Here is a 22,583-nt window from a genome sequence, read left to right as displayed (position 1 = left end):
ATTCAGGTTAAATTTAAGGGTGTGAACTAATGCACTTTATTATCCCTTAGGGAAAAAAAGCTACGATCTACTGATTAATATATAAAAAAAAATTGCGTGTCTGACTCACTTTCACCCCCTTAGAACAAAACTGCTCCCTATATGTACAGTTTAGGGAATGAATAGATTCCCAGAATGCTTCGCTCTCCAATTTCCAAGCCTGTCTGTTTTTTTGCAAACAGATATGGTGGGGGGCGAAAGCCATGCTAGTCTGCACCTGTCTCAATATACGTTTAAAGTCCGTCCACAAGTTTACAATCTGATCCCTACGTGGAGATATATAAACACTAAACGAGTGACTAAATGAGTAGCAGGCAAAGTATTACGGATTCTGCCATTTTTCTACAGCAATTAAATTCTCAAATACACAGCTGTACTATGTTTTCAAATGTGTTTAGAAAGAGCGATCATGCGCCACACAGCAGTTTTTATATCCATGGACTGAGTGTGTTCACCCATTGGAAAGTGTCCTGCATGGATCTGGTTCAATTTTGATAATCTCTGACAGCTGACAAGTTCCATAAAGGCAAAACTGTGCATCCCATAACTGTGCATTAATTCCGTCAGATTCTAACCTGTGCACCGGCGTGAACAACGGTTTGATAAAACAAGAAACTGTTATTAAGGGAGCCTACACAAATGAGGGTTTAGAAATATAAAAAAGTGCATGCAGCCTGACGTTATTTGCATATTCAATATGGCATTCTGGGAAAGGGTGATAAAACATCAATCCACTTGCCCCCCAAAACAAGGACAGAAGGTGCCTGTAGCAAGTGTGTTAAAAAATGATAAGCTTAGAGTCAAGTCTACAAATGCTCGCAGTTTAGGGAATAAGATCCATGAACTTGTGGCAATAGTGGCAACTGATAATGTAGATTTAGTCGCTGTTACTGAGACATGGTATAATGAGAAAAATGACTGAGACATAGCAATACCAGGGTACTCTTTATATAAAAAAGACAGGGAAGGCACAGTGGGAAGCGCCTCTAGCGGCTGTCAATGAGACAGCCACTAGAGGCTGGATTAACCCATTTGTAAACATAGCAGTTTCTCTAAAACTGCTATGTTTACAGCAGGCAGGGTTAATCCTAGATGGACCTGGCACCCAGACCACTTCATTAAGCTGAAGTGGTCTGGGTGCCTATAGTGGTCCTTTAACAAATGGAGATTTGGTATCAGATATTACTGTAGGTGAAAGTTTAGGATCCAGTGATCATCAATCAGTGTGGTTTAATATAAGAACAGTGACTGAGTCACACCACACAAAAACAAGTTTTAGACTTTAGAAAAACAGACTAAAATTAGAATATGTGTAAAGGAGTCATTATCAGACTGAAGCAATTTAAATGGAGTCCAAGAGAAATGGGATTATTTAAAAGTTGCATTACTGAAAGCAACAGAAAATTGCATTAGGCTTGTCAATAAAAGCAAACATTTTAAGAAACCACTGTGGTACTCCGCAGATGTGGCCAAAATAGTAAAAAAACAAAAAGTTAGCATTTAGTAATTATAAAAAAAAAAGAGTGAGGAAGATCTAAGATTAGGCAGAAAGAGGCTAAGCAAGTTATAAGAGCTTCCAAATCACCTGGAGGTAATGGGACTGTAATGGCACCAACAGAGGGGATGGGGGAGGGGGGTAATGGGACTAACAGAGGGGATGGGGGAGGGGAATAATGGGACCAACAGAGGCGATGGGGGAGGGGAATAATGGGACCAACAGAGGGGATGGGGGAGGGGAATAATGGGACCAACAGAGGGGATGGGGCAAGGAGGTAATGGGACTAACAGAGGGGATGGGGGGAGGAGGTAATGGGACTAACAGAGGGGATGGGGGAAGGAGGTAATGGGACTAACAGAGGGGATGGGGCAGGAAGGTAATGGGACTAACAGAGGGGATGGGGCAAGGAGGTAATGGGACTAACAGAGGGGATGGGGGAAGGAGGTAATGGGACTAACAGAGGGGATGGGGCAGGAAGGTAATGGGACTAACAGAGGGGATGGGGCAAGGAGGTAATGGGACTAACAGAGGGAATGGGGGAGGGAGGTAATGGGACTAACAGAGGGGATGGGGCAAGGAGGTAATGGGACTAAAAGAGGGGGTGGGGGAGGGAGGTAATGGGACTAACAGAGGGGATGTGGGATAGAGGTAATGGGACTAATAGATGGGATGGGGAGGAAGTTAATGGGACTTACAGAGGTAATGGGACTCACAGAGGGGATGGGGGAAGGAGGTAATAGGACTAAGAGGGGATGGGGCAGGGAGGTAATGGGACTAACAGAGGGGATGGGGGAGGGAAGTAATACGACTAATGAAGGGTCTGGGGAAGGGAGGTAATGGGACTAATTGAGGGTCTCGGGAAGGGAATGGGGTGCATGGATGGGCTGGGGGAAGGAGGAAATGATGCACATAGAGTGGCATATCCATTAGAGTATTGTCTCCCTGCTCTGATACATATAGAAAGCATTTTCTTCTCTACTATAATTTGGAGTCCTCATTCCCCTACATTGTCCATTGTATGACTGTCTCTCGTAAGATTTAGAAATGAGTCCTGTTATTCTCCTAGACTGCCTGGTCTGTCTTACTCATGAATTAGAAAGCAGCCATCTATTTCTCCTAGATTGCCCTGTCTGTCTCTCTCATGTGATTTAGAAAGCAGCCCTCTCTTTCTCCTAGACTGCCCTGTCTGTCTCTCTTTTAATGTGATTTAGAAACCAGCCTTTTCTTTCTCCTAGACTGCCTGGTCGGTCTCTCTCATATGATTTAGAAATGAACCCTCTCTTTCTCCTAGATTGCCCTGTCTGTCTCTCTTATGTGATTTAGAAAGCAGCCCTCTCTTTCTCCTAGACTGCCCTGTCTGTCTCTCATGTGATTTAGAAATGAACCCTCTCTTTCTCCTAGATTGCCCTGTCTGTCTCTGTCATGTGATTTAGAAAGCAGCCCTCTCTTTCTCCTAGATTGCCCTGTCTGTCTCTGTCATGTGATTTAGAAAGCAGCCCTATATTTCTCCTAGACTGCCTGGTCCGTCTCTCTCATATGATTTAGAAATGAATCCTCTATTTCTCCTAGATTGCCCTGTCTGTCTCTTTCTGTGATTTAGAAGGGAGCCCTCTCTTTCCACTGGAATGTCCAGTCTCCCCCTGTCTCTCTGCAGTTGGTGTGTTTGTTGCCTGCGGTGAGGGGGGGAAGGAATTTCTCCCCCTTTGCTGTCCATACGTCACAGATGATGTGTCCTGTTTCTCCTCCTGCCAGTTTACAGCTCTCACTCATCCTCTCTTTCTGCTCATTTATTTCCTCCATCCTGCAGTCTCCTCTGTGTAGTCTCCCCTCCCACCATCTCTCCCTCACATCCTCCCCTACTCCCTCCTCTCTGCAGTGCTCAGAACAGCAGAGCAATGAACCCATTACTGGCTCCTAATCTGCTTCTCCTTTCCTCAGATCCCCCTCTTCAATCGGGGGACAGTCCCCCATCACCATCCCAGTCCTCACTGCTCCACGGGGCCCCATATGCTCAGAGTGGTGGGGGGGCTTCGGCTCTACGAAATGACTTTGGATCCAATATCAGTGTCTTGAAGACCCTCAATCTACGATTTCGTTGTTTCTTGGCCAAGGTGCATGAACTAGAACGGAGGAACCGTTCATTGGAGAGAGCGCTAGAGAGAGCGCAAGGGGCGGGACCTATAACCAGGGACCAGGCTGTCCAGACTGGCTTTGTAGGGCCAATCCTGCCCCCACCTTTGTTGGGGCTCACGAAGCCCTCCTCTACACCACCCCAACAGTCTTGGGTATACGGGCCCCGCAGGCTGGTGACAAGACCCGATGTCGGTTCCATTGGCGTAGGAGGTGGAGCCTATTGGGGTCATGCTGATGGAGTAGGAGTTCAGATTGATACCATCACACCTGAAATTCGGGCACTTTATAACGTACTGGGAAAAGTGAAGAGAGAGCGTGATGCGTACAAGCAGAGGTGAGATTTTTGGTGCAGATTCTCTGCAAACTTGAGGTCATACTCTGTATATGTTCAAATGCAGAAATGCCATAGCTCTGTGTACACGCACATTGACCCGGTACGGGCAGGAATTATATAGATATGTACACACGCTATATATTATTTAGCTTAATGTGCACATTCATTGCCACAATTACATGCCTATATAATAAAGCTCTGTGTACACAGAGTGACATAATACGGGCATCTTGTAGTTATTATCAGCATTTATAGAGCGCCAACAAATTACGTAGTGCTTTACAATATTATAGAAGGGGAAGATATCCTAACTGTATATGTACCTGTATATACTGAGATACTCTGTGGACACACAGATCTCATACATGTATATATTGTGATGCTCTGTGTATACACGCCAATATAATGCATGTATATATTGCAAAGATCTATGGAAAAATACTCTGACACCTAACATGCAGTTTATATCAATGTGGCCATGCATACCTGTATATGTAGCTTATATAAAGTACAAGTAAGAATTTTAAGAACAAGCAGATTTGTTGTAAAACAGGTTTATTTTTAGAAGCGATGAGCTATTTTAGTCCAGTGATACAATAACGGAGTATAGATTTATCTAAGTAATTCGTTTCTAAAGTAAATGGAGCAGTGAGATTTCAGGAAGTGATTCCGTTATAATGTTTAAAGCTTGACCAACGAAGTAACTCCCTAAAACTCATTGTTACCCAATAACAAGTTATCACGACAGTCTGTATGTTATCATACATTCTGAATCCCCAATAATTCTCACTTTAGTAATTAACCGTGAGAGAGAGCTAGTCCCATAACACACTATCACAAAGAGAGCTAGTCCAATAACACATGAGCACAGAGAGAGCTAGTCCAATAACACATTAGCACAGAGAGAGCTAGTCCCATAACACGTTATCACAGAGAGAGCTAGTCCCATAACACATTATCACAGAGAGAGCTAGTCCCATAACACGTTATCACAGAGAGAGCTAGTCCCATAACACGTTATCACAGAGAGAGCTAGTCCCATAACACGTTATCACAGAGAGAGCTAGTCCCATAACACGTTATCACAGAGAGAGCTAGTCCCATAACACGTTATCACAGAGAGAGCTAGTCCCATAACACGTTATCACAGAGAGAGCTAGTCCCATAACACGTTATCACAGAGAGAGCTAGTCCCATAACACGTTATCACAGAGAGAGCTAGTCCCATAACACGTTATCACAGAGAGAGCTAGTCCCATAACACATTATCACAGAGAGAGCTAGTCCCATAACACGTTATCACAGAGAGAGCTAGTCCCATAACACATTATCACAGAGAGAGCTAGTCCCATAAGTTATCGCAGAGAGTTCTAATCCCTTAACACATGATCACTAAGAGAGCTAGTCCAATACCAAGTTATGATAGAGAGAGCTAGTCCCATAACACGTTATCACAGAGAGAGCTAGTCCCATAACACATTACAGAGAGAGCTAGTCCCATAACACGTTATCGCAGAGAGAGCTAGTCCCATAATACGTTATCACAGAGAGCTAGTCCCATAACACGTTATCACAGAGAGCTAGTCCCATAATACGTTATCACAGAGAGCTAGTCCCATAATACGTTATCACAGAGAGCTAGTCCCATAACACGTTAGCACAGAGAGAGCTAGTCCCATAACACATTATCACAGAGAGAGCTAGTCCCTTAACACGTTATCACAGAGAGAGCTAGTCCCATAACACATTATCACAGAGAGAGCTAGTCCCATAACACATTACAGAGAGAGCTAGTCCCATAACACGTTATCAGAGAGAGCTAGTCCCATAACACGTTATCACAGAGAGAGCTAGTCCCATAAGTTATCGCAGAGAGTTCTAATCCCTTAACACATGATCACTAAGAGCGCTAGTCCAATACCAAGTTATGATAGAGAGAGCTAGTCCCATAACACGTTATCACAGAGAGAGCTAGTCCCATAACACATTATCACAGAGAGAGCTAGTCCCATAACACATTACAGAGAGAGCTAGTCCCATAACACGTTATCGCAGAGAGAGCTAGTCCCATAATACATTATCACAGAGAGCTAGTCCCATAATACGTTAGCACAGAGAGAGCTAGTCCCATAACACATTATCACAGAGAGAGCTAGTCCCATAACACATTACAGAGAGAGCTAGTCCCATAACACATTACAGAGAGAGCTAGTCCCATAACACCTTATCACAGAGAGCTAGTCCCATAATACGTTATCACAGAGAGCTAGTCCCATAATACGTTATCACAGAGAGCTAGTCCCATAATACGTTATCACAGAGAGCTAGTCCCATAATACGTTATCACAGAGAGCTAGTCCCATAATACGTTATCACAGAGAGCTAGTCCCATAACACGTTATCACAGAGAGCTAGTCCCATAACACGTTATCAGAGAGAGAGCTAGTCCCATAACACGTGATCACAGAGAGAGCTAGTCCCATAATACGTTATCACAGAGAGAGCTAGTCCCATAACACAATATCACAGAGAGAGCTAGTCCCATAACACGTTATCACAGAGAGAGCTAGTCTCATAACACGTTATCACAGATAGTGCTAGTCCCATAATACGTTATCACAGATAGTGCTAGTCCCATAATACGTTATCACAGAGAGCTAGTCCCATAATACGTTATCACAGAGAGCTAGTCCCATAATACGTTATCACAGAGAGCTAGTCCCATAATACGTTCTCACAGAGAGCTAGTCCCATAACACGTTCTCACACAGAGAGCTAGTCCCATAACACGTTCTCACACAGAGAGCTAGTCCCATAACACGTTCTCACACAGAGAGCTAGTCCCATAACACGTTATCACACAGAGAGCTAGTCCCATAACACATATCACACAGAGAGCTAGTTCCATAATACGTTATCACAGAGAGCTAGTCCCATAATACGTTATCACAGAGAGAGCTAGTCCCATAATACGTTATCACAGAGAGAGCTCGTCCCATAACACGTTATCACAGAGAGAGCTAGTCTCATAACACGTTATCACAGATAGTGCTAGTCCCATAACACGTTATCACAGATGGTGCTAGTCCCATAATAAGTTATCACAGAGAGCTAGTCCCATAATACGTTATCACAGAGAGCTAGTCCCATAACACGTTATCACAGAGAGAGCTAGTCTCATAACACGTTATCACAGAGAGAGCTAGTCCCATAACACGTTATCACAGATAGTGCTAGTCCCATAATACGTTATCACAGAGAGCTAGTCCCATAATACGTTATCACAGAGAGCTAGTCCCATAATACGTTATCACAGAGAGCTAGTCCCATAATACGTTATCACAGAGAGCTAGTCCCATAATACGTTCTCACAGAGAGCTAGTCCCATAACACGTTCTCACACAGAGCTAGTCCCATAACACGTTCTCACACAGAGAGCTAGTCCCATAACACGTTCTCACACAGAGAGCTAGTCCCATAACACGTTCTCACACAGAGAGCTAGTCCCATAACACGTTCTCACACAGAGAGCTAGTCCCATAACACGTTATCACACAGAGAGCTAGTTCCATAATACGTTATCACAGAGAGCTAGTCCCATAATACGTTATCACAGAAAGAGCTAGTCCCATAATACGTTATCACAGAGAGAGCTAGTCCCATAACACGTTATCACAGAGAGAGCTAGTCCCATAACACGTTATCACAGAGAGAGCTAGTCCCATAACACATTATCACAGAGAGAGCTAGTCCCATAACACGTTATCACAGAGAGAGCTAGTCCCATAATACGTTATCACGGAGAGAGCTAGTCCCATAATACGTTATCACAGAGAGAGCTAGTCCCATAACACGTTCTCACACAGAGAGCTAGTCCCATAACACGTTCTCACACAGAGAGCTAGTCCCATAACACGTTATCACACAGAGAGCTAGTTCCATAATACGTTATCACAGAGAGCTAGTCCCATAATACGTTATCACAGAAAGAGCTAGTCCCATAATACGTTATCACAGAGAGAGCTAGTCCCATAACACGTTATCACAGAGAGAGCTAGTCCCATAACACGTTATCACAGAGAGAGCTAGTCCCATAACACATTATCACAGAGAGAGCTAGTCCCATAACACGTTATCACAGAGAGAGCTAGTCCCATAATACGTTATCACGGAGAGAGCTAGTCCCATAATACGTTATCACGGAGAGTGCTAGTCTCATAACACATTATCACAGAGAGAGATAGTACAATAACACGTTATCACAGATAGTGCTAGTCCAATACGTTATCACATAGACTGCCAGCCCAATAACAAGTCCAGGAGATTGAGATACATTGAAAAGAGACAGTGATGCTCCACTATATGGCATTTTAATTACTTGAAAATACATCAAAAACACCTGTTGCAATGAATAAAACAAAAATAAAAGAAAGGACTTTGAAAACCGTGCTAAGCAACTACTTGGGGAAGAAGGATAGAGAAGAACCGCTGCTCAGCCTCCCACGTTCATTCTATAGATATTGTATGGATGAAGAATTAGATCCACCTTTCAGTATTTGTTCAGGACTTGTTTTGGGTCATCGCCTGGGTGAACAGTGAAAGGCTTGCCCCCTCTTGCCTTGTTCTGCGGATGGTTTGTAATGTATGTGGATGTGGTGTAGGCACTGATAAATGATGAGCACAGGTGTGCTGTTGTTATGGTAGCGGGCTGGTGTAGACGTGCTAATCTATTGGCAGGGAAAGTTCTGGAATTCTTAGAATGGATGACCATTTAACATGTAAAACTTTGTAGAAAGATTTCAACCAAATGCATGGGCAAGTGTTATAATACATGGAAGGAGACTGGTGGTAGTACTGTTACTTTTATTAGGAGATGCTTTGTTACGGTTACAATGAATGGAAGGATTGCTTTTTTAAAATAAGCTTGACTTGATGACTCATTGCACAGCACTACAGAATATCACGGTGCTTTATAAATACTAATAATAAATAATGACCAATTGCTGGAGCTGGTTTTCTTTTTAATAGGGTTGATCCCACCTCGTGCAGGTTGTTTATTCATTGAAATATCTTTTCTTTAAATCTATGTTTACCTGGGGACATAAGATGTCACTGTGTACAATTTTTTTTCCCTTGGTCTCTTTGCATTCCTAAAACATTTCTCCTCTCTGAGAGGAGTCAGGTAACCGTTCCACCAGAGGCCCAACCTGGAGGCTGCAGCTGAGACCGTTTGTATTGTTTTGATTAAAGTGTTTAAAGGGGGCATCACTGAGAAAAGAGCTACATTTAAATCTCCCGCTCAGGCACACACAGCCCTAAGGCTCTATATGGATTATAAGCATATATCCATCTCCATAAGGCTGGGAGACTGCACAGTGCTGGAAACCTGTAAGTCCCTAGGTAGAATTCCTTGTTTGTGTCATGCATTCATTTTATAAACCATTTAGATCCACTTAGATCCATGTAAAAACAACTTAATTTTAAACAAATAAAAATTTAAAATCTGTTTATTTTTTCTTTCATTGGATGTGTTCCTTTTTTATTTCACATTACTGTCCCCCTTGATTTTCTTAAAAAAAACAAATAATAATTTGCATCCTCGCTGAAGCCCAATTCTCTACCAGTTAAGTTATAAACACAGATCTTTTGACCAGTCAGATCTTTCTTGTAGAAGCACAACAAGGACATGCGTTGTGTATGCAGCGATCTCATAGAGCAGCACTGCATGCGCACGTTGACGCCAGACTGCATATAGCCTATAGACTGTAAGCTTGTTTGAGCAGGGTCCTCTTCAACTTATTGTTCCTGTACATTTTTTGTAATTTTCCTATTTATAGATAAATCCCCCCTCTCATAATATTGTAAAGCGCTACGGAATAGGTTGGCGCTTGATAAATGGAAATAATAATAACATAGAACCAATTATGGAGTATTAAAGTATCCAAGTAGTGATTTTGGTGCTTAGATACTTTAATACTCCTGTAGGTATTGTAACCATAATCACAGAACCAACATTCACAACAACATCAAATTACTTCTCTAAAAAAGCCACACCTATCATTTCTAGTCATTTAGACATTTCATCCATTCTCTGCGACTTCTCTCTGAAAAACACCGGGGAACCAAAAAACAAAACAAAAAACACATTCTTTTTTTTTTATTTTTTATTCCTCTCTCTCTCTCTCTCTCTCTCTCTCTCTCCTTCCACTCAAACAAAGTTACAGTACCCTTCTGTTACACACATCAAAGTAAAAAAGTAATTATTTTTGTTACGAGTCTAGTGGTTCTAATTCTTTAGTAACTTAATTCCATTTTATGAGTTGAATACATTTGGGTTTGTTTTTCTTTTTGTTTGTTTGTGTCACAACTACAGTACAAGCACATTTTTTATTATATTGAAGGTGATGTTAATGGAATGAACTTGGATTCTTCTGATCATACTGTCCTTTTTAGACCCAGCATTGGTTAGTGGAACTATTTTTTCCACTGCACCTTCTTTGTGGCTGGGGGAAGGCATTGGGGAACACAGTTGTTTTTTTGCATGTAATGTTTGCCCAAATATATACAGTTTTATAACGCTAGTGCTGCTCATACTTGAGAAAGGTCCACTATTGGCAGTGGCACTGAACAAGCACATTTCATTGGTGCAATATGAATACAATCCAATAGAAGATATTTGGGAGATCCAGATTTTAGGCTGGACATGGGTTCGTTACATAGTTACATAGTTACATAGTTAGATAGCTGAAAAGAGACTTGCGTCCATCAAGTTCAGCCTTCCTCACACCTGTTTTTTTGAGAACTTGCGTCCATCAAGTTCAGCCTTCCTCACACCTGTTCGTGTGTGATTACATACACATTTAGCTTCAAGTTGTTTTTTTGTTTGTTTATTTTTTTATAAATAATTTCCTCAATAAAAAGGTTAAAATGTCTGACTATTTAAAGGGACACTATAACAAGTTCATCTCATTGAATTGGGCTCATTAGCCATTGGCGAGTGAAAACGTTGCCATGTCGAGTAGAAATTTGCCCTTGGTGAGTATGTCATGTGTCATGAATTCTCCATGTTAGCAGTGGTGAGTAACTCAAGGCCTGATTATTAGCGTAAGACTTGACATTTTAAGCCATGGTTATAGGGCCTGGAGTCGTCTGGTACTGCCCCCCATTCAGCATAAAAACGATTTTTATAGCAGTTTGGCACTAAATAAGGGTCTGTGGCCACCCACAGCCTGGCACACATTTCCTACTAACCGTACCAATTCATACCAACATTTGTACCATCAGCAATGGGCTCTGTGATAGGCTGGTATGATTGGTTGACACTCTCAGCCAATCACAGCTGCCCTTTGCTGCTCAGCCTAGTGTCCCTTATTATAGTGAGCAGCACAGAGAGGATAATGATGAAGCAAAAAATGTTAAACACTGAATGGAAGGACAGCGCCAGAGAACTCCAGACCCTAATTGAATGAGATAAAGCAGTTACAGTGTCTATAACATTTATTTTTTGTCTTTAATAAATAGCAGATAAACTGAGCTCAGATAGTTAGCTAAACCCCAGCCAGATTTCTCACCTGCAGCTCTGTCTCCACTAGACTCTGTAGGGGAGCCCTGGCCCAAATACACAGATATATTAGAGGTTATGTTGCGTGATTTTTGTGTAGGCCCTTTTTTTGGTGCTTTACTTTTTTGCGCCAAAATATTAATTACTGGACCGCTTGAATCATTTTATTTTCTTGTTTCAATTTGGTTCTTGAAACAATGACACAAATGTGTCATTATTACTGAATAAAAGAGGAAGTGGAAAAGTGTGGCTTTTTGTTTTTTCTTTTTTGGCTTCAAACTCATTTTTTCGTCAGAGAAGTGAATTCCTGTGACAGGTTAGCTGCTTTCACAGTCTTTATTTTTGTTAAAGAAATAAAGAAATCTTTCAGATTGCAAATCTATGGTAAAATGATCAAGGGGGAGGGGGAGGGGTAGGGAGAGCAAAAGTCTGAAAGAAATAAAAAGTATCAAAAAGACAAAATATTTCATTACAGAAAATTCGAGAGAGAGAAAAAAAAAAGAGAGTCAATAATGTATGAATATGGAATGACCGTTTTATAAATAAGAACATGGTGTATGTGCACATAAATGACGTTCACGCCATAGTGAACGTGAGAATTTTTATACATAACCCCCAATGTACATGGAGTAAACAGTGTTCATTTGCACTCAGTGACTTTCGCATGCCCAGCTGACGCCACCATGTCTTCTATAGCTCAACCAGTCTCAACAAGCCCGATGTACTCTGCTCCTTACGTTATTGTTTATATTTTATGGTCTATGCTTTTTGTCTTGTGCATTATTGAATTAAGTTCTGTAACTTACTATTAGGCACCACCATAGTGTATAGGTGCCCAAAGGCATTTACTAGCTTCTGGGTTACATTTTATGCCTTCTGAAATTGGGACTGTGCTGAGGATTAGCTGCCCACCCTGGACAGCAAAGCCACTTATGGCCTGGGACTGACCCACGTGTGGCTGCAGCTGTTAAGAACTCACCAGCCCCATCCAGTTCCTTCAGGTTTGATTTTAGCTGTACCCACTATTTATGTATACTCTGCTATATGCATGATAAAGTATGATGTGATTACGCACCTGGTTCTCCTCATCATCTTATTATTCAATGTCGTTATACACTCTGCTAGGTGCATAGACAATTGGCATATAATAATAATAATAATAATAATAATAATAATAAAGTATTTAACCAGGAAAGGTACATTCAAATTACTCTGGTTTTCAAGTACGTCCTGGGGATGTTACCTTAACCCAACATCCAGGGGTTCTTACTATATAAGCTAATATTCATCCTTTGTTTCGCACATCGAGACTCATATTAGCATGGCCCATAGAGCAATTCTCAGGTCTTGTAACTTCTGTGCCATTGAATGTGTGCCCATACTACAATTATAGATAGAAAAATGTCCAGGCACTCCATAAGCCTCAAGAACATTTATTGGAACAAACAGAGCACTGCAACGTTTCAGGGGCGTACCCCCCTATTTTAAAATGCTAAAATGCTTCTAATTTGAATACAGGCGTGCATTTTTTGTGTAGTGTGTTTTGTGAATATTTGGTGTGTTTTTATGTAGTGTTGATATTTGGATGCAGATGTGTATTTGTGTGTAGTGTTGGCAAAATGCTGAGATTTATGCACATATACACACATTGGCACACATGCAGATACATAGACACACAGATGGACACACTGGCACATACAATTACACAGACACATAGGTATACACACGCAGATACATAGAAACACAGTCATGCACAGATACAGACAAACACTGACGCACATACAGATATAGACACGCATATAGATACAAACACACACACTTACACACGTACAGAGACACAGGCACAGACACACATACAGATACAATGACACACAGATACAAACACAGACACACAGGTATAAGTGTGTGTATTGTATGCAGTGTGTGTGTATGTGTATAGTGTGTGTATAATGAGTGTATAGTGAGCAGTGTGTATTGTTTGTGTGTGCCCCCCTCCTTGACTCCTACCTGTGTCCAAGGAGGGGGGGACACACTACATTCCCTGGTGGTCCGGTGGCATAGTATGGTTCCCAGTGAAGAGGGGCCCAGGAGTCTCCAAATCCAGCAGCAGCATGTCCTCTGTTTTGCGATCCGCCAGAGCGTTGCAGCGGGTTGCCATAGCAACGCTCTCGCAGGTCGCAAGAACAGAGGACATGCTGCTGCTGGATGTGGAGACTCCTGCAAGCGGCATGAAAATGCAACCCAGGCACCCCCCCCTAGTGAGTGGCACCCAGAGCGGACCTCCCCCTCCGCCCCCACCCCTTAGTACGCCACTGTGTCTTTGTCAAATATAGATTTAACATGCCTTTTTCCAGTGCCTTGGCTCCCTCTGTCTCCCCACCTCCCATGACTGCAGGGCAACCTTTTACATGCATTTTCATAAATATGACAAAAATTATAACTGCCCCTGAAACCATGGTGGTGACAAAAAACTGCAATGTTTATGGTACAGGGTTGAAAGGACAGGGACACGGTCAATCTGGGTTTCTCCAGAACCCTGCTCCTTCTAAGAATATCTCTACCACCATCTGATTAACCCTAAATAAATCTTTCTAAACTACAAAGCATCCTCGACAAACAGTCCCCTGATAGCATTACTGTAATGCGGGGCAGTGGAATTGTGGCCTGTTAATGGGCTGCTTGTCTGAGTGATGATTGCACAGCCAGTGGATCCTGACATTTTATATTGTTTTATGTTATTACAGATGGGAAGAGGAGTACACAGCACGTGTTCAGCTCCAGCAAAGAGTCTCTGAATTGGATGAGGTAAGCAGTATATGTATATTTTCTGTAACTGCCTGTCTGTCTGTCATACTGTCTCTGTTATACAGTCTGTCTCGCTCTATTCACCGGTCATACTGTCTGCCTGACTGTCAATCATACTGTCTGTTCCTCTGCCTTTATCATAACGTGTCTGTCATTACCTCTCCATCATACTGCCCATTACTCGGCTGTGTCATTACCTCTCCATCATACTGTCTGTCAGTCACCCTGCCTGTGTCCTTACCTGTCCGTCATACTGCTTGTATCATTATCTGTCCTTCATACTGTCTGTCACTCTGTCTGTATCTATACCGGTCTGTCATACTGTCTGCCATTATCTGCTTGCGTCATTACATGTCCATCATCCTGTCTGTCAATCTATCTCACTAAGCCGTCAAATTGCACGCCATACTCCATCTCACTCATTGTACATTACACTGTCTGTTATTCCGTCTCTTGCTGTACACGTCTGTTTCTGTCTGTCAGTGTCAGAATAGTTTGCCATACGTTGTGATTAAATTTCCTTTGGTGTATAGGGTATTATAGTAAATATCCTATCTATATATTTTGTATCTTCCATACGATGCATAGGCAGGATCTCGTTTATATATGTAATGAATCTGTCTTAACAGGAGGCCCAGGAATCAGCTCTCTATCAAGAAGAACTGGCTATGAAGATCAAACAGCTGAAGGCTGAACTTGTTGTCTTCAAAGGGTTAATGAGCAATGTGAGTCCTTTATGGGAGAGAAATGGAATATGAAAATACTATTTATTATTCATTGTGATACTCTGTAACCAGAAATCGATACTCTATATATGTGACCTCTCTTTGCATGGGATAGGATAGGGTTAAATGCACTTGTGGGACAGTCAGAACAAAGGGAAAAATTAGATGAATAAAGTAGAGACAGAAGGAAGGAAAAGGAATTGCAGGGGAAAGAGAGGAAGCAGGTAGAAAGGGAAGAAGTTAGAAAGGTACATTTGGGAAGAAGGGAGTGACAAAGTGTGAAAGAAAGGGACAAAAAGGGTGGAGGTGGGAAGAAAAGGGAGCACCAGCCACCAGGTTAAAGAGTAAGGAATGGTGGGGCGCAGGGGATGGAGAAATAGTAAAGGAATGCAGGAGATAAGAAAGGAGCATGACGTGGACAGAGGGGGGAAGAGCATTAGAAAGGAGGAAAGAAAGAGGAGGGCATGGGATGGGGGAGAAAGGGAAGAAGGGGGAATGAAATGGAAAGCAGATGCTGATGAATGTGTAAGATGATGACAATGTCTCTTTCCTTTCTCCACCCCCCTCTTTGTTACGGAGTCCAATAATTGTCTCTTTCCAAACCGTTCCTTTGAATTTCTGCCCCTTGTATCGACTCTTGATGTCTCGGTCTCTCACTGCCTCTATCTGCACTCTCTGGTCCTCGCTCCCTGTCGCTCACTCTCTGGTCCCCCCCCCTCCCTTTCTCTCACTCTCTGGTCCCCCCCCTGTCTCTCACTCTCTGGTCCCCCCCTCCTGTCTCTCACTCTCTGCCCCCCCTCCCTGTCTCTCACTCTCTGGTCCCCCCCTCCCTTTCTCTCACTCTCTGGTCTCTCTCCCCCTCCCTGTCTCTCAGTCTCTGGTCCCCCCCCCTCCCTGTCTCTCAGTCTCTGGTCCCCCCCTCCCTGTCTCTCAGTCTCTGGTTCTCCCCCCTCCCTGTCTCTCAGTCTCTGGTTCCCCCCTCCCTGTCTCTCAGTCTCTGCCCCCCCTCCCTCCCTGTCTCTCAGTCTCTGCCCCCCCTCCCTGTCTCTCAGTCTCTGCCCCCCCCTCCCTGTCTCTCAGTCTCTGCCCCCCCCCTCCCTGTCTCTCAGTCTCTGGTTCTCCCCCTCCCTGTCTCTCAGTCTCTGGTTCCCCCCCTTCCTGTCTCTCAGTCTCTGGTCCCCCCCTCCCTGTCTCTCAGTCTCTGGTTCCCCCCTCCCTGTCTCTCAGTCTCTGGTTCCCCCCTCCCTGTCTCTCAGTCTCTGGTCCCCCCCCTCCCTGTCTCTCACTCTCTGCCCCCCCCTCCCTGTCTCTCACTCTCTGCCCCCCCCCCTGTCTCTCACTCTCTGCCCCCCTCCCTGTCCCTCACTCTCTGCCCCCCCCTGTCCCTCACTCTCTGCCCCCCTCCCTGTCCCTCACGCTCTGCCCCCTCCCTGTCTCTGTCTCTTGTCCCCCCTCCCTGTCTCTCAGTCTCTGCCCCCCCTGTTTCTCACTCTCTGGCCCCCCCTCCCTGTCTCTCAGTCTCTGGTCCCCCCCCTCCCTGGTCCCCCCTCCCTTTCTCTCACTCTCTGGTCCCCCCTCCCTGTCTCAGTCTCTGGTCCCCCCCCTCCCTTTCTCTCACTCTCTGGTCCCTCCCTCCCTGTCTCTCACTCTCTGGTCCCCCCCCTCCCTGTCTCTCACTCTCTGGTCCCCCCCTCCCTGTCTCTCACTCTCTGGTCCCCCCCTCCTGTCTCTCACTCTCTGGTCTCTCTCCCCCTCCCTGTCTCTCAGTCTCTGGTCCCCCCCTCCCTGTCTCTCAGTCTCTGGTCCCCCCCTCCCTGTCTCTCAGTCTCTGGTTCCCCCCCTCCCTGTCTCTCAGTCTCTGGTTCCCCCCCTCCCTGTCTCTCAGTCTCTGCCCCCCCCCCCCTCCCTCCCTGTCTCTCAGTCTCTGCCCCCCCCCTCCCTCCCTGTCTCTCAGTCTCTGCCCCCCCCCCTCCCTCCCTGTCTCTCAGTCTCTGCCCCCCCTCCCTGTCTCTCAGTCTCTGGTTCCCCCCCTCCCTGTCTCTCAGTCTCTGGTTCCCCCCCTCCCTGTCTCTCAGTCTCTGGTTCCCCCCCTCCCTGTCTCTCAGTCTCTGGTTCCCCCCCTCCCTGTCTCTCAGTCTCTGGTTCCCCCCCTCCCTGTCTCTCAGTCTCTGGTTCCCCCCCTCCCTGTCTCTCAGTCTCTGGTTCCCCCCCTCCCTGTCTCTCAGTCTCTGGTTCCCCCCCTCCCTGTCTCTCAGTCTCTGGTTCCCCCCCTCCCTGTCTCTCAGTCTCTGGTTCCCCCCCTCCCTGTCTCTCAGTCTCTGGTTCCCCCCCTCCCTGTCTCTCAGTCTCTGGTTCCCCCCCTCCCTGTCTCTCAGTCTCTGGTTCCCCCCCTCCCTGTCTCTCAGTCTCTGGTTCCCCCCCTCCCTGTCTCTCAGTCTCTGGTTCCCCCCCTCCCTGTCTCTCAGTCTCTGGTTCCCCCCCTCCCTGTCTCTCAGTCTCTGGTTCCCCCCCTCCCTGTCTCTCAGTCTCTGGTTCCCCCCCTCCCTGTCTCTCAGTCTCTGGTTCCCCCCCTCCCTGTCTCTCAGTCTCTGGTTCCCCCCCTCCCTGTCTCTCAGTCTCTGGTTCCCCCCCTCCCTGTCTCTCAGTCTCTGGTTCCCCCCCTCCCTGTCTCTCAGTCTCTGGTTCCCCCCCTCCCTGTCTCTCAGTCTCTGGTTCCCCCCCTCCCTGTCTCTCAGTCTCTGGTTCCCCCCCTCCCTGTCTCTCAGTCTCTGGTTCCCCCCCTCCCTGTCTCTCAGTCTCTGGTTCCCCCCCTCCCTGTCTCTCAGTCTCTGGTTCCCCCCTCCCTGTCTCTCAGTCTCTGGTTCCCCCCCTCCCTGTCTCTCAGTCTCTGGTTCCCCCCTCCCTGTCTCTCAGTCTCTGGTTCCCCCCTCCCTGTCTCTCAGTCTCTGGTTCCCCCCTCCCTGTCTCTCACTCTCTGGTTCCCCCCTCCCTGTCTCTCACTCTCTGCCCCCCTCCCTGTCTCTCACTCTCTGCCCCCCCTCCCTGTCTCTCACTCTCTGCCCCCCCTCCCTGTCCCTCACTCTCTGCCCCCCCCTGTCCCTCACTCTCTGCCCCCCCCCCTGTCCCTCACTCTCTGCCCCCCCCTCTCTGTCCCTCACGCTCTGCCCCCTCCCTGTCTCTCAGTCTCTGGTCCCCCCTCCCTGTCTCTCACTCTCTGCCCCCCCCGTTTCTCACTCTCTGGTCCCCCCCCCCTGTCTCTCAGTCTCTGGTCCCCCCCCCCCTGGTCCCCCTCCTTTCTCTCACTCTCTGGTCCCCCCTCCCTGTCTCTCAGTCTCTGGTTCCCCCCTCCCTGTCTCTCAGTCTCTGGTTCCCCCCTCCCTGTCTCTCAGTCTCTGGTCCCCCCCCTCCCTGTCTCTCAGTCTCTGGTTCCCCCCCTCCCTGTCTCTCAGTCTCTGGTCCCCCCCTCCCTGTCTCTCAGTCTCTGGTCCCCCCCTCCCTGTCTCTCAGTCTCTGGTTCCCCCCTCCCTGTCTCTCAGTCTCTGGTTCCCCCCTCCCTGTCTCTCAGTCTCTGGTCCCCCCCCTCCCTGTCTCTCAGTCTCTGGTCCCCGCCTCCCTGTCTCTCAGTCTCTGGTCCCCGCCTCCCTGTCTCTCAGTCTCTGGTTCCCCCCTCCCTGTCTCTCAGTCTCTGGTTCCCCCCTCCCTGTCTCTCAGTCTCTGGTTCCCCCCTCCCTGTCTCTCAGTCTCTGGTTCCCCCCTCCCTGTCTCTCAGTCTCTGGTTCCCCCCTCCCTGTCTCTCAGTCTCTGGTTCCCCCCTCCCTGTCTCTCAGTCTCTGGTTCCCCCCTCCCTGTCTCTCAGTCTCTGGTTCCCCCCTCCCTGTCTCTCAGTCTCTGGTTCCCCCCTCCCTGTCTCTCAGTCTCTGGTTCCCCCCTTCCTGTCTCTCAGTCTCTGGTTCCCCCCTTCCTGTCTCTCAGTCTCTGGTTCCCCCCTTCCTGTCTCTCAGTCTCTGGTTCCCCCCTTCCTGTCTCTCAGTCTCTGGTTCCCCCCTCCCTGTCTCTCAGTCTCTGGTCCCCCCCCTCCCTGTCTCTCAGTCTCTGGTCCCCGCCTCCCTGTCTCTGGTCCCCGCCTCCCTGTCTCTCAGTCTCTGGTTCCCCCCTCCCTGTCTCTCAGTCTCTGGTTCCCCCCTCCCTGTCTCTCAGTCTCTGGTTCCCCCCTCCCTGTCTCTCAGTCTCTGGTTCCCCCCTCCCTGTCTCTCAGTCTCTGGTTCCCCCCTCCCTGTCTCTCAGTCTCTGGTTCCCCCCTTCCTGTCTCTCAGTCTCTGGTTCCCCCCTTCCTGTCTCTCAGTCTCTGGTTCCCCCCTTCCTGTCTCTCAGTCTCTGGTTCCCCCCTTCCTGTCTCTCAGTCTCTGGTTCCCCCCTTCCTGTCTCTCAGTCTCTGGTTCCCCCCTTCCTGTCTCTCAGTCTCTGGTTCCCCCCTTCCTGTCTCTCAGTCTCTGGTCCCCACCTCCCTGTCTCTCAGTCTCTGGTCCCCACCTCCCTGTCTCTCCGTCTCTGGTCCCCACCTCCCTGTCTCTCCGTCTCTGGTCCCCACCTCCCTGTCTCTCCGTCTCTGGTCCCCACCTCCCTGTCTCTCCGTCTCTGGTCCCCACCTCCCTGTCTCTCAGTCTCTGGTCCCCACCTCCCTGTCTCTCCGTCTCTGGTCCCCACCTCCCTGTCTCTCAGTCTCTGGTCCCCACCTCCCTGTCTCTCAGTCTCTGGTCCCCACCTCCCTGTCTCTCAGTCTCTGGTCCTCTCTCCCTGTCTCTCAGTCTCTGGTCCCCCCCCCTCCCTGTCTCTCAGTCTCTGGTCCCCCCCCCCTCCCTGTCTCTCAGTCTCTGGTCCCCCCCCTCCCTGTCTCTCAGTCTCTGGTCCCCCCCTCCCTGTCTCTCAGTCTCTGCCCCCCCCTCCCTGTCTCTCAGTCTCTGGTCCCCCCCTCCCTGTCTCTCAGTCTCTGGTCCCCCCCTCCCTGTCTCTCAGTCTCTGGTCCCCCCCTCCCTGTCTCTCAGTCTCTGGTCCCCACCTCCCTGTCTCTCAGTCTCTGGTCCTCTCTCCCTGTCTCTCAGTCTCTGGTCCCCCCCCTCCCTGTCTCTCAGTCTCTGGTCCCCGCCTCCCTGTCTCTGGTCCCCGCCTCCCTGTCTCTCAGTCTCTGGTTCCCCCCTCCCTGTCTCTCAGTCTCTGGTTCCCCCCTCCCTGTCTCTCAGTCTCTGGTTCCCCCCTCCCTGTCTCTCAGTCTCTGGTTCCCCCCTCCCTGTCTCTCAGTCTCTGGTTCCCCCCTCCCTGTCTCTCAGTCTCTGGTTCCCCCCTCCCTGTCTCTCAGTCTCTGGTTCCCCCCTCCCTGTCTCTCAGTCTCTGGTTCCCCCCTCCCTGTCTCTCAGTCTCTGGTTCCCCCCTTCCTGTCTCTCAGTCTCTGGTTCCCCCCTTCCTGTCTCTCAGTCTCTGGTCCCCCCCTCTCTGTCTCTCAGTCTCTGGTCCCCGCCTCCCTGTCTCTCAGTCTCTGGTCCCCGCCTCCCTGTCTCTGTCTCTGGTCCCCGCCTCCCTGTCTCTCAGTCTCTGGTCCCCACCTCCCTGTCTCTCAGTCTCTGGTCCCCACCTCCCTGTCTCTCAGTCTCTGGTCCCCACCTCCCTGTCTCTCAGTCTCTGGTCCCCACCTCCCTGTCTCTCAGTCTCTGGTCCCCACCTCCCTGTCTCTCAGTCTCTGGTCCCCACCTCCCTGTCTCTCCGTCTCTGGTCCCCACCTCCCTGTCTCTCAGTCTCTGGTCCCCACCTCCCTGTCTCTCAGTCTCTGGTCCTCTCTCCCTGTCTCTCAGTCTCTGGTCCCCGCTCCCTGTCTCTCATTCTCTGGTCCTCTCTCCCTGTCTCTCAGTCTCTGGTCTTCATGTCTTCCATTGTCTGTCTCTCATATCCTCTCGAGCGGTCTCTGTCGTTGATGTTCTCTCTTGCTGTCTCTCCATTAGAACCTGACTGACCTGGACACCAAGATCCAGGAGAAGGCAATGAGAGTGGACATGGATATCTGCCGCCGGATTGATATCACAGCAAAGCTTTGTGATGTAGCTCAGCAGCGGAGCTGTGAGGACATGATCAACATGTTGCAGGTAGGTGTGAGATGGATTGAATGTATCAGTGCTTGGATTGTGGAGGTATGTGCATGTATAGGAGGGTAAATGTATGTTTGTATTGTCGGTGTTGACAGTTTGGAGAATAAAATAGAGGTTTCCCAGGAGCTGATTCACCACAGACTCCATGCCGAGAGGTTGATTTGCATTTTTCCAAGCTTTTTGTAGAATAGGGAAAACTACTGCTTAATATATTTAAATTCTCTATCACTGTATGTTAGTGTATGGAGGGTAACACGCAGGGTAACTTCACACATAGCATTCAGTGGCAAGGAGGAGGCTTCAACATGTAACAAGAGTATGGGTGGGGTGGGATATTTACAGGGAGGATTACATAGAACAAAAGGCTACATTTACTACAGATATACAAATGGAACACACTTTACATAGATTCAATAGGGCTGTTAGATCCCAGAGCTTCCTGGAGACTTGATAAGTGACCATTCCTGAAATTCATCAAAGAGTTATCACAATGTCCTGTATTTAGTGGGAGAGTCTAATTGTGTTGTAAATAGATCCAGTTCTCTCCTGAAACAATATGTCAGCTCCAGGGCCGGACTGGGAAAAAAATTAGGCCCGGGCATTTTTCAATCAGAGCGGCCCCCTAAGAAGGGGGCGGGGCCAGAGAGGGTGTGTTTTGTCATCACTAATGACAAGCACGCCCCCTCTCAAAGTGAGCATGTTATTTCAATGCGCAGAGCCCCGCTGAAGAGCTCTGGCATTAGAAAAAGGCCCTGAATTTGTTCTGCGCAGCGCAAGCAAATTTAATAACATGCTTGCACTGTGTTTGCTTTTAAATTGTCTCTGGTGTCTCCACAAGTGGGATACCAGAGGACAAAAGGGCCAGGAAAGTGCATGGTGCATATGCATGGTGCATATGAAAGCGCATGGAGCCTGCTTGTGGGATTGCGTGTGTGTAGAGTGTGGTGTGGTATTGTGTAAATAGGTCAATTTAATTTGTGTTTGTGGTGTAATATGTGTGGCTAGGCGCTGTAGAGAGTGTGTGTATAGGGGGCATAGTGTTATAGGGGATGTAGCGAGTGTGTGCATACGGGTTGTAGTGTGTGTGTATAGGTGACGTAGTGTGTGTAGGGGTTGTAGAGAGGGTGTGTTTAGAGACTGTTGTATGTGTTTGCTGACAAGGAATGTAGTGTGTGTAGGTGGTGCAGTGTGTGTGTGTAGGAGATCTACTGTGTATAGGACCCAGAGTGTGTATAGGAGATTGTGTGTGTGTGTGTGTGTGTGTGTGTGTGTGTGTGTGTGTGTGTATGTAGAGGATTACGAGTGCATATAGGGTAAGGGATCTAGCGTGTATCTGGAGCGTAATATGTGTAGT

At 47.4% G+C, this 22,583-nt stretch overlaps 1 protein-coding gene across 1 annotated transcript in view; it reads left to right on the top strand.

Moving 5' to 3' along the window:
* Positions 1-3,261: 3,261 nt before the first annotated feature.
* The window catches only part of IFFO1 (intermediate filament family orphan 1), a 35,520-nt gene continuing 16,198 nt past the window's right edge, over positions 3,262-22,583 (top strand). The window contains exons 1-4 of the mRNA XM_063435218.1: positions 3,262-4,004; positions 14,310-14,370; positions 15,000-15,095; positions 21,086-21,226. Coding sequence (XP_063291288.1) covers positions 3,433-4,004; positions 14,310-14,370; positions 15,000-15,095; positions 21,086-21,226 — 870 coding nt within the window. The 5' untranslated portion in view covers positions 3,262-3,432. The remainder of the gene's footprint in view (positions 4,005-14,309; positions 14,371-14,999; positions 15,096-21,085; positions 21,227-22,583) is intronic.

This window comes from Pelobates fuscus, chromosome 10 (genome assembly GCF_036172605.1).
Source record: "Pelobates fuscus isolate aPelFus1 chromosome 10, aPelFus1.pri, whole genome shotgun sequence".
Classification (NCBI taxonomy): domain Eukaryota; kingdom Metazoa; phylum Chordata; class Amphibia; order Anura; family Pelobatidae; genus Pelobates; species Pelobates fuscus.
Note: the sequence above shows the minus strand (reverse complement) of the source record. Positions and strands in the feature narration are given on the sequence as shown.